The 12,385-nt window shown below is 43.1% G+C and overlaps 1 protein-coding gene across 14 annotated transcripts in view; it reads left to right on the top strand.

Moving 5' to 3' along the window:
* The window catches only part of ptprfa (protein tyrosine phosphatase receptor type Fa), a 319,373-nt gene that overhangs the window by 71,103 nt on the left and 235,885 nt on the right, over positions 1-12,385 (top strand). For all 14 annotated transcript variants that reach the window (XM_031877821.1, XM_031877819.1, XM_031877818.1 and 11 more), the window contains exon 2: positions 512-686. In XM_031877821.1, coding sequence (XP_031733681.1) covers positions 593-686 — 94 coding nt within the window. In that variant the 5' untranslated portion in view covers positions 512-592. The remainder of the gene's footprint in view (positions 1-511; positions 687-12,385) is intronic.

Raw genomic sequence — 12,385 nt, 5'->3', positions numbered from 1 at the left:
CATACCAAGTTTAAAGCGTCAGTCTCTGCTGTGGCTGCTGCTTATTTTGTCAGTTCAGGTAATGGGTTTAGTGCGTTTCTCATTTTGCATGCTGAGTCCACGCTGTTGTGTAAACTTGATTTAGGATGGAGTTTCTTCCATATCTGCAGTGCGTGTTGGAATGCATGTCACTGTGCAAAAACAGCAACTATCTTTCTTGTGGAAGTCCAGATATGAGGACTATATTGGAGTTTCAAATAGATGAGAATGTAATATTTCTCAGTAGGAAGGTGAGCCATATTGAAGAAAGAAAATTTGTATTAATGTTGGCTATTTTTAAAAACAAAACCTCTATAGTCTTGAAAAAGCATGAAACACAAGCCCATGGTAAATTAAAATAGCGAGGTGGACCCGTCACCCCCACCACGTTTGGAACAGCAAGCTTTAATGAACTACATTGAAATGCAGACTTACAGGCGTCACACGACCACAGAACCTCTGTTTTAACGTGGGCTCTCTCGTCTCCTTGCAGGTGTCCCTCTATGATTGTGTGAGGTCGTAGCCGTTCAGCAGCAGCATCAGGACCAGAGGAGAGCGCACCAGCAGTCCCACCATGGACCTGAGATTCAGAGGGCTGTGGCCTCTTACCAGGGGAGCTCTTCATCTCCTGCTGCTGGCCAGACTGGTGCTGCCTTCTCACGCAGAGAGTGAGTACTAACATTATCCACACAGCTCTGAGCTCTGCCCATACGTCAACCCGTTCACAGACAGGTAGGATCCATTAGCTGCCATGGGGTCTGCAGAGAGTATGTGACTGAAATACAGGACTAGATTTTCTTAAGAGACATTTTGACTTATAGACATTATCATTGCACTACCAGAGACGGATACGTCTCAGCGTCACTTCTCCGCATTCCAAATAGGATAACTTCTGTTCACTGTCTGAAAAGAACCAACATGCCGATTGCCGTGATCCAAGTTGATCGATCCACAACCAATGAGTGACGTCACGATGACTGCGTCCACTACGAATATAAAGTGTGTGGTTGCAGCTTTGCCTTCAGATGGTTTTGCCTTTCTTTGGTTTATTTATGGCTGCTCGAGCTAGCTGTTCTGCTCAGGTTGTCTGTTTATTGTCCCAGCTCCTGCTAAACCAGGTGCTCTGCTCCATTCAGAGTCAAAGGGTTATTTAATAGGCTTTGTAGTTGTGGTAATTGCCGTTGCCTCTGTTGAGTGCAACACTGTAAAGGGAGGTGTCAGCGGAGCTTATTGTACCACAAGTGAGTACTTTCTGTTGGACTCTCTTACATTCCCCTTCCTGGTGTGCTTTAGCGTGTTATTTACTACCAGTTTATTTTACATTTGTTTGTCTCCTGTTTGCAGAGTTGGATAGAATAGAACCCCTCCTGTGTTCAGCTGCAGCCTCTCCCCTAATTACTGGTGCACATTTTATTGAAGATTTTTTCATCAGTGAAAGCATTCATATTTTAACATTTTATAATATAGAGTATTGTGTTTTTTGTAGTGAAGTGGAGGAAATAGGTGGTGAGATACTTCAGATTCTTACTATTTATTCTTTGGGTTGGAGTCCTACGGTGGCATTGTTGGTATTAATGAAACCTGGTACAGCTCTCTCTCAAGACTTCCAACCAAATTACATATGCGCTGTCAATTAGGGTAGCTCTTCCACCAAGGCTTGAGATCCTAAAAGCTTCTCCTGGTACCGTCTCCTCTGAATAACACACACAGGAAGCAACAAGCTAGCAGCTTTATCTTTCCCTGGAGAATCACTCCTTGTTAAATCTGAATAGTTTACCAGAGGTTTGGTTTATAACAATGTTACACAGCTGGTGGGCACCGATGTGTTTCATCTCAAGCTTTTCTTTTCAAAAGGCAGACTTTCATATTGGTGCTGTAGACAGAAGAAAAGCCACATCTTTCATGGTATCTGCTGTTATTATCTTCTTTAAAAGAAATACTAACTTCTGCCAATGACGAGCAACTGACAACGATAGTATTTGGTAAACCAGCCAATCAAATAACAGCAGGGCAACAGGCATTCAGCCCTGCATGGCATCAAGTTAGTGCCATCTGCTTTCATTAGGAAAGGCTTTGGGCGTGTGTATTGTGTATTTATTCAAACTATTCTCAGCCACTCACCCTAACCTATAGACCAGGGGTCCCCAACTGGCCAGACGCAGTTGCATCTGGACCCAGGATGTCAAACCGATAGATAATTTGGAAATTTACATATTACAGAGCCAGTTTATACTATAACCGGCCAACTTATTCAGCCGTTACGGCACTTGTTCAGCGGTGCAGGAAACACACCGACCAATGCATTGTAAATCACATCAGGTGATGCAGCTCAGCCAATCAAATATGAGTATTCTGACATGTTTCCTGACTTGAGTGAGGTTTACACACACCTTGACACACGGTGGAGAGACGAGGAAACAGAAAGAAGAGCAGGAACATTGCGCTGATCAGAGAAGTTATCTCACAAGACGTTCTCCAAAAAGAGAAACGTGTTCAGAGAGAATATAATTTATAAGCAAGAATGAACAGACTCTTAAATGTTAATGCTTCCCACAGGCAGTTAGAACCAGCATGTCTCATATGTCCAGAAACCGTAACTATTGATAAAAGCGGCAAATGAAGCGCACTACGAGACAAAGCACAACTCTCTTGAGCAAACGTACCCACTCACATCTAAATGAAGACACAGAAAATAAACCTAAGAGTCCAATATGATCAGAATCCTAACACATGAATTCACTGTTCAACAATGATGTAAACAGAGAATAGAGCTGAAACAAGTGTTAATAACCACAGATAAAGACCATGCTCACTGATTTATCTTTTTAGATGACAAAGTATAATATTGTGGCTGTTTTATTGACATCACTTCACACCTGAATGAAGTAAATTTAAAGCTGCAGGACAATTCAGTGAAATACATTTTTATAAAATGTATTACTTTATTTTAAGATGCACATTTTTGTTAGCTTTCTGTTATGTCAGTTATTCTTTATTCCAGACATTATTGTACTTGAAATGAGAAGAACATTTATTTATGTATTATTTATAATCCATCCAGTTAAATTTTAAGAGTGAGAATAATAATTGTTAAATATAATTGATGTGTACTTTCTTTATTTGATTTGACAGTTGTTGACTACACAGAGACGTTGTTACTACTACTAGACTTCTTGAATATATATATATATTATATATATATGCCACTAAATAGCTTGAGTTAGATATTATTGTAATGTTTCGGACCTTTGCCCGAGGAGATTTTCTCAATCTGGACCTTTTGGGATTTTAGTTGAAGACCCCTGCTGTAGACTAATGATTGACAACAGCCAGAACTGTGTTTATGTCATGCAATTATCCAAAATGATGTTCATTTCTAAATGACTCTGTACCACTAAAACCCTACTTTGTGAGTTGTTGCATTTGATGTAATTCAAATTCTCTATAATATTTGAACTGATTTGTTTTTCATATGGCCGTGATCATGCAGAATTAGTTAAACAGAGTTGAAATGTATTCTTAAATAAATATATGTGGTGTTTTAAAAAGGGGTAACAAAACTGTCACATTCCACATTCCAGCTAAAACGTTAGATGACTTGAGAGGAGAGATATCAGGGGAAATAAGGGGTGCAAGTTGTTACAGCCAGTGCTGTAGGACATAATTAAATATGGTCAATAAACCCCAGGACCAGGCTTCACCTTGTTCTAAGAACAATGAGAGAAACCCTGAGCTACAGAAGCGATTGGAACAGAGGCAAGCTCAGAGGTGACGCCAGGATGTCGGCTCACTTTTACACTTGACCTATTTCTCAGAATGTTGGATTCAGTTGTGACCACTGTGCCTGTGTATCTACTCTGTTACTCCACACAGCTATACCCTGCATCCATCAGAAGGTCAATGATATTCTGAGCACTGACTCCGACATGGTGGAGGTCATGGCTGGGGTTGGAGACTAAAAGATGATGTGCATGAATTGACTAGACCCTGGCTAATGCAATGATGCTTCTTTGGTTCTCCCATGAGGATGCCATTGAACCAAGTGGGCTACGTGTAATGAGCACAACATCGTATGTGGGGATGGCAAATTGGGTAGAGGTGAAAGGTTTAGTAGGCACATTAAGAAAATGGAATTTCATATTAGTCTAGTCCGAAAGGGAAATGGGTTTAACATTATTACTCAGCTGAAGGTAAATGAATTAAGGCTGGCCTTGAGACACAGACTCAAATGTGACCAGTGCTGCCTGGCAGTTAAAGAAATGTTGGAGAGTCATTTTGGATTTTCTAGACACTGCATGTAAAAGGTGGAAAGTGACTGCGTCATAGTTTGAGGTGTGGGGCCAGTGACCACGCTTAATAAGTTAAGTTAAATAATAAAATAAGTTAATAACAATAACGCATGAAAATGAGCCTATTTCAATTCTACACTATCTACTGTGTACATGTGTTTGACAGTAGTAAGGCTCGGAATGTCCCATCAACATGGTTCTTATACCACTCAATTCATATTCATGTGTAAAGTCCTTTGGACATACAGACGAATATCTCAAACAATGTCCTAGAACTGTTACAGTCGGTTTATTCTGGACCCAAACGCAGACACCGCGACAGCAGAGCGTTCCGGTGTCGGAATGAACGGCTCATGGGCACGCGGAGCTGGAAAGGGGGGAGCCGAGGGGGCGGCACAGGTGGATCCGCCGTGGTAGCAGCGGAAACTCCGGGGGCAGAGAGGTGAGTCGTGACCTGATCCATTTGGCTGCTGAGTTGAGACACGCTGGTGGAAAGGGCTCGTAGAGTCTCCATTACTTCCCGGAGGATTGTCTCATGCTGGCCGATCAGAGTGCCCTGGGAGGCCAGTGCTTGACGAAGGAAGTTCGTGTCCGCTGGGTCCATGATGGCCAGATTGTTCTGTTACGGTCGGTTTATTCTGGACCCAAACGCAGACACCGGGACAGCAGAGTAGGTGAGTAAAAAGGGTTTTATTTGGCTTGTGCGTGGAGCCGGTGGAGCAGCGAGGCTGTGTGTGCGGCGGCGTCTGGGCGGCGACGTGGCACGGGACTCGCTGAGGCAGAGGAAAAACACAAGTTAGTTGCAACGTCAAAAAGGCTAACTTGCTCTAAGAGAAGATCTAAACTCAAAGGGGCCGAGGTGTAGCTACCACTGAGCTGAAGGAACAATGTGGCGATGAGACTGAAGGAAGCCGGGGTATTTGAGCTGAAGGTGATGAAGGTGTAATTGTTGTCAGGTGAGGAGATGAGCCCAGGTGCCGGATGATTGCAGCCGCGCTCAAACCACACACACACACACACACACACACACACACACAGGCAGACAACAGAGGGGAGACAAGCTGAGGTCATAGCGGAGCCGTGACAAGAACATGAATATTAGCCCTTCTCTTTAGTTAGGAGGGAGGGGTCAAACTTACACAAGATCTTCAAACCAGGAGACCCAAGTTTCACTTACACTTTACCAACGTACTCATTGTAACCCCAACCAAGATCTTTTCCCAAACTTAACTATTGGTTTTGTTGTCTAAACCTCAGCAAGTGTTTTTGTTCAAATTCACAATTTCAACCATGTGTTAACTGTGACCGTAGTGGAGCGTCATAGTTTAACATGCTGGACTGCCCAGTGCATGAGATGCTAAGGGTCCTGACCACAGACTGTACATAAGAAGTGGACGTAGTCATCGTGACGTCGCCCATCGGTTTGTGGGCTGATGTTATGAAGCCTCGAGTTCAGCGATTTCGCCTTCGCCATGTTGTTGTTTTTTCAGCCAATCAACAGAAGTTACCATATTTGGAATGTGGAGGAGTGATATAGAGACGCTGTATACGTCTCTGGTAGAGATAGCGACCTGTCAATCACTGTGTAGCCCCGCCCTAAAGCATCCCCTGCTTTATGGTCTGTGTGACTCTAAATGGACCATAATGTACTAAATGAACATCATGCTGTATTGAAGAAGACTTGAAACTAGAGATTGAGACCATAAACTCATGTTTACAATGTTTACTGAGGTAATAAATCAAGAGAGAAGTAGAGTCATTTTCTCATAGACTTCTATACAACCAGAGGAGTCGCCCCCTGGTGGACATTAGAGAGAATGCAAGTTTAAGACACTTCCGCATCGGCTTCACTCGGCAGAACTGCAGGTTGCCGTCTGGTCCTGATCAAGCGTCAGCATGTGACAAGCTCGTAATGAGAATATATTGGGGTGACTGTCAAAGTGTGCGCAGATATCCCCATTTCAACAATTTACCACCTCTCTTTGATGGCAGGCTCCCCCCCTTCCCCCCACACTTTCAGGTGTGGCCGTTGACCGATAAACACATTTGTGTTTCTACATGGGGGGACGGAACATTGCAAGATTTAGCTCCATGAAGCGAACTGAGACCTTCAGACCCTCTTTGTGTAATGAGACTTTTTATTAGCAAGAAGTGTTTCCTTGAAGGCACACATTTGCTTTCTACGGTGCATTGCTGATCGTCCTGACAGTTTCAAAATGAATGACAACCATGTGTTTGTGTGTTGAAGTAAAAACAAACGGCAGGTCTTGCAGCAACATGATTTGAGAACGACGTGCTGATGCATGTTGGGAGCAGTTGTCAGTATGCAGGCCATGCAGGGGAAGGATGAAGCCTCTAAGCCCCACACGTGGGGGTCCTCGGAGGGCAGTGTTTCTGATCAACAGGTTCATTATTGGGACCAGTTGCTTTATGGCTGCAATGAACACATTGTGTAATTTCCCTTTATAATTTAGCAGAGAGGAATTCATCACAGGGGCTGTGTCAGCAATTACATTCCCATGTGAGCACTCTGCACTCAGGAGAAAATGAGAATCATTTATTTCCCCACTCAGAGATTCTCCTAGAAACCAAATCCTTTGAACCTGATTTCAAAAATCTAAAACGTGCACGGCGTTTCCTCCGAATTATAGCCCAGTCAAATGCTAGCGCACAGACATCGCACTTATGGTGATGCTAAATCGACCTGCATAAAGCACCTTTCAAGTCTTCGGACCACTCAAAGTAGTTAAACCCAAACCCTAAATTTACAAAGTAGTTTTGCTGCTGGAAGTAGCACAACAGTATTTTTTACAACAATATCATAAAGGCATTCTGTATAACTTAAGATCTTGCCACGTAATTAAATACATTTAGATGTGTTGTTAAGCATCAACAATAATCCAGTGCTGGTTTTCTATCCATGGTTACACTGCAAACCAGCTGTTTCTCTCTCCCAACTCTTGAAATGTGGCAGCTTGGTCAGTGGCCCCACGCTTCAAACTATGTGCTGTCACTTCCAGCTCTTTACATGCATGGTGTCTTTTCAAATTATACTTCTGTGTTCATTTCTGTTCATTTTAGGTTTACTTAGCGACACAACTACTTGGTTAGGTTTAGGCAACAAAACTGCTTGGTTAGATATATTTAAATAAGCGTAAATAAACCTTAAAAGAAAAGAGACTGTACGCATGTAACAAGCTAAAACAGTACATTTCCTGTGGAGACACTGCACGTAAAGAGTGGAAAGTGACTGTGTGGGGCCAGTGACCACGCTTAATAAGTTCAATTAAAATAAATAATAAAATAAGTTAATAACAATAACGGTTACAAAATGCATGAAAATGAGCCTATTTCGACTGTGTACATGTGTTTGACAGTAGTAAGGCTCAGAATGTCCCATCACTGGAACACTGACACTCTCCTCTATCGATTCATATAAAGTCCAGTGGAGATACAGGCAAATATCTCAAGCAATGTTCTAAAACATGAATATCACCCCTGGTATGCCAATTGATATAGTAGCACAATTTGATATACTACCTAAAAAGCCTAGGATAAAAAGAATACTCCCTCTGTGATATTCCTGTCTCTAAAGGAGCTTTTTGGTTATGATGATGAACTGTAGAACACTACACAATGTAGTTTTCATGGCTGCAACAGAGTTGTCATATTATATTTTGCAGTGGAGCTCCTGCCTGCACACCGTTCACTGCATAGTGCTATGCAGACTTGTCATGTCTTGGTTCAGTTTGAGGAGGAAGTATTGACACTTGATGTGATGCAGCGGACCTCCCTGCTGGGCAAATACAGAAAAGTTGCGATGTTGGAACAGAAATTGTTATTTTTTTTATACAATTAATCACGCAGGATCCATCAAACACCGAACTGTTGTCTCCCTGTGTCTGGATGAGCTGGTTGCACATCAAATAGCAGGTCTCCATAGGGAGTTAGTTCGCTCATTCTCACCCCATAATGCTGTATGGACGAGAGGTTTTACCGGATCACACAGCTCCAAAAAATGGATTAGTCTTTTGAAAGGGGGACACTTTTAACGAAAAAGAAGCCCTTCTTAGATATGTCAGAAACACGCTGCTATGTACTAACTGATTGCATATGAACAGACCCGCTGAGTACGGTTGGTGTAAATGTTATTTCCGGCTAAGCTGAACCTGTAGACTTGGATAGAATTATAGCAAGGGTTCAACAATGTACTTTTCAAAAGGTATTTAATGACTGATTTGAAATAAATTGGAACACATTGTTCAAAATGACATGTTCTCACTCAAAGTGCTTACCAAACTAAATACTGTACAATTTCCAAGGGATTGAAAAAATCCTGCAATTAAAGGATACAATGATTGATTCAGCCTGAAGCACTGCGGTTGCACCCTTCTTTCAGCTCGTCAGCTTAGGCAACATCTTGGTACTGGTTGCACTCTAAAAACACACACCAACCTCATTCCTAGACCCTTGAGGCACATTTGAGATTTTGGGCTATATATATAGAATTGACTTGACTTAACCCTGCACTGTGAATGAATCCAACAGCAGCCAAGAAGCTGCCTCCAACGCTCATGTATACCAGCAGAACACTTCCAAAAGGAGCCGTTTAGCTCTAAGCCAGTCAGCAGCCGGAGCACATAAATCCACAGCCACATGCTAATTAAAAAGTGATTCACAACTGAACCCAAGGCAACCATGAAACTTAGCAAGATCAATATAACGTTCCAAACTAGAAAGGTGCACTCAGTAGTGCAGAAGCTCAGGCTGGGCCAGTTTAAACTATTGCTCCAACATTTAGTCTATTCTGTTGTTTCGCAGCTATTGAAGTCCCGAAAATGTTCACAGAAATCACTGGAAGCGGTCAGAGTACATTGCAATAGAGTTTATTATTCAAGCAAAGAATATTACCCGAGCAGGCTCCGGAAATCAACTGAATATTGGGGAAGTTTTGCTGACACAATTATTTCCAACTTATACATTGAATCAAACAGGTTAAATCACTTAAATCGTACTCCATTAACACCAGTTCTGATTTCATAAATGTGTGCTGAAACATTGAATACATTTGATAGTGATGACTTACTGGGACAAATCAAACCAACAATATCCGCCAGGTGTGTCTGCAGCAACTACTACGAACTACTGTAATGTTCATTGAATGAATACAAACCTAACTACCCCCAGTCTAGACCGCACGTGTATCACATGCGTTTTTCACTCACACTTCTCAACCACATACGCTTTCGTTTTAATCTATGTAGCTGTCCGCACCGGTTCTGTGCAGTTCACTGTGTCACGCTCACATTGACTGTTTTAACGCTTCCTCTGAACAGAACTGTGCCTCCTGCTGCGGGTTGAGTTCCATGAACCGCAAACTCACCGCAGGCTGCTAACAGCTCACTTGCCCTCCTCCCAGCCACATGAGAAGACGTTGGTTCAGTCGTGTGCTGTGCGATAGTTACACACACACACACACACACATACATGCATGCATGGTTGCATACACACACTGAGGAGTCAGCAGTCGATAATGGTATAAAACACTCAATAAATGGTTGGGTCTGATGGGCCCAGGAGAATGTGAGATTAGCCGTAGACAGACAGCTGCGCACACAAGCATCATGAATGATATATAATCTAGCGGCCCATGGACGTTTTGTCCGATGGATCTGTACATGTCTGAACAAAATTTAAAAAGGTTTGCACAAGAGTTGTCCCGCCAGTTCTTGTTTTTCAGATGCATGCCCTCAACTCTTGATGCCTTTTTCGGGGCCATTCTGGAGCCCCTTTGGCACCTGGTGCCCTAACTCGTAGCTCGTTGTGCGCGTGTTTACGTGTTGACTGTCAACCGTAGTAGAGCATCATAGTTTGACGCGCTGGGCTACCCAGTGTGTTAGAAAGTGACCATGACTCAGCGTGTGACGAGTTGGGATGAGAACATGTTGTCCTGCCTGCTGAATACAGAGTGTACTATGACTGTGGCTTCTCCATGAAGGTTCTAAAAGAAATCATAATCAAAAGGCTGTTGCATGAGTCGATAGCATTTACTTAATATGATTGACTGATGCACTCGCTGTCTTGTTCGCTATCTGTATCATGTTGAAGGATCAACAGTAACTTGTGGTGAACAAGAACTGAAAAAACAAGTTCATTTATGAGTTTTACCAATCAGCATAACTCCATAACACCATAACTATCATCAAGATCATCAGGGTTAAAATACTGTACTTGGAGTCTCTTTTACTGTAGCTGCTGAGAGTCAGTAGCATAGCGATAGCTTGTCAGGGCACAAACATTTGTATTCAAACACTCACAATGTTTTCATCCAGCCTGCGCTCACTTTATGGCTAGTATGCCGTAACCTTCCTTTTCCCCTACACTGCTTGCCTTTGGATTTGCAACTCCCCGGGGTCGCATACACATGATGATTTGCAAAATAGAATCCGTTTATTCCCTGTTTCTTCACCTCCCTCCTTCCAGCTTTTCATGCAGCGTTCGGGTACTGCTACCACACTCATGTGGGAAGCAATTTTGTGGATCATGAACAAGGAGCAGGAGACAACAATGTATTATTTATAAGAACAAACACAAGTGGCAGCAGGAACTCTGCATCCTGCTGCCACTTGGAAGTTCAGATCACTGAGCCTCTGCCGGACTGGCCGACTATTTGTGGATATTCGTTTTTGGGCGAAACAGGAAGGTAATGAAATATTCCACCTGGCTGTGTGGATTTAAATGCATATCGTGTGTTCTCTTTCCTAGCATATCACACAAACAAAAGTCTGCAGACTGAAAGAAAAAAAAACACTTTAAAGGGAAAACTCCACCCACACATACTCTCACATCGTTATGTATCATCAATCACTCACTTTGAGTTGATTGCAGAAAATTATTTTGTGATGACTTATTGAACTGTTGTCATTTACTATTTTGCTGCTCAAAGCTCCATCGGGCCCGGCACTTGGGCTCAGTTGAATGTATTGGATTTGCAGTGCACTTGCTGGCAGACTGCTGTTGACAAGGATGTAAATTGATTGGTCCATGAGAATGTAAAGCTTCGTCTCCATTGAGATGAGCTGTTCTTGGCAGAGGGTTTGACGTATGGATTATCATGTCATGGGGGGGAGTTGGGGAACAGTTTGTTATTCTCTTTTGGGAAAATGTGTTTTTGACTATAAACATACAGTTAGTTTGTTTCTTGTAAAAGGTCACTTTAATGCTGCGTTCACACCAAACGCGTCGCGAATTCATCGCGCCGCATATTCATCGCACCGCATATTCATCGCACCGCATATTCACGTCCATCGCGCCACCGGTCAAAACGCCGGGGACCAAGTGTTCATTCGCGTGAATCGCGCCAATCGCGCTGGACGCGCCACTATTAATTTCTCCTTCATTGTTTCTGATTCAGCAACGGCAGGACGTCGCTGATGACAGGGGGAGCAACTCAACGCTGATAGGCTATCACGCCGGGGCGTAACGCGAATATTTCGCAGAAGTTGAAAAATGTCAACTCGCGCGTCGGGGCGATTTGGCGTTTGACGCGGAATTGCATCCATCGCGCCGCAAATTCACGTCCATCGCGACGCGCCATCGTAGATTCGCGCCGCGACAGTCTCATCGCGTCTGTGCATAGACTTTGTATGTAATCTACTCGCGACGCGTTTGGTGTGAACGCAGCATAACAGTCAAGCAAGCTCTTCAGCTGTTTGATGAACTACTGCTATTATCATTTTTTATGGTTTTTATGGTTTTGTGTCTCAACAAATGCTTGAACTTATTTTTTGGGGTTGAGGTTTAGCACAACAAGCTGATTGAAGTGTGAGTCAGTAACACTATAGCGAGCACAAATGAAACGCCGGCGATGGTAGACCTGCTTGCAGATTCCTTTTCAGCGACAACAGCAACATTGAGTTGAAGCTGTGTGCGGAGTGTGTTAGCATGGCTCTGCACACAGACACCGCAAAAAAGAAAGTGAAGAAATATGCGTTTGAACCCGGGAACCAGCTCATACAGCTACTGGGCCTCTTAGGAGGAATGCTAGCGTAGCCACTGCACCTATTTGGCTAGTGGGA

This window comes from Anarrhichthys ocellatus, unplaced genomic scaffold (genome assembly GCF_004355925.1).
Source record: "Anarrhichthys ocellatus isolate YVR2014 unplaced genomic scaffold, GSC_Weel_1.0 scaffold150, whole genome shotgun sequence".
Lineage (NCBI taxonomy): Eukaryota > Metazoa > Chordata > Actinopteri > Perciformes > Anarhichadidae > Anarrhichthys > Anarrhichthys ocellatus.
This window is presented reverse-complemented; position numbering and strand designations above follow the sequence as displayed.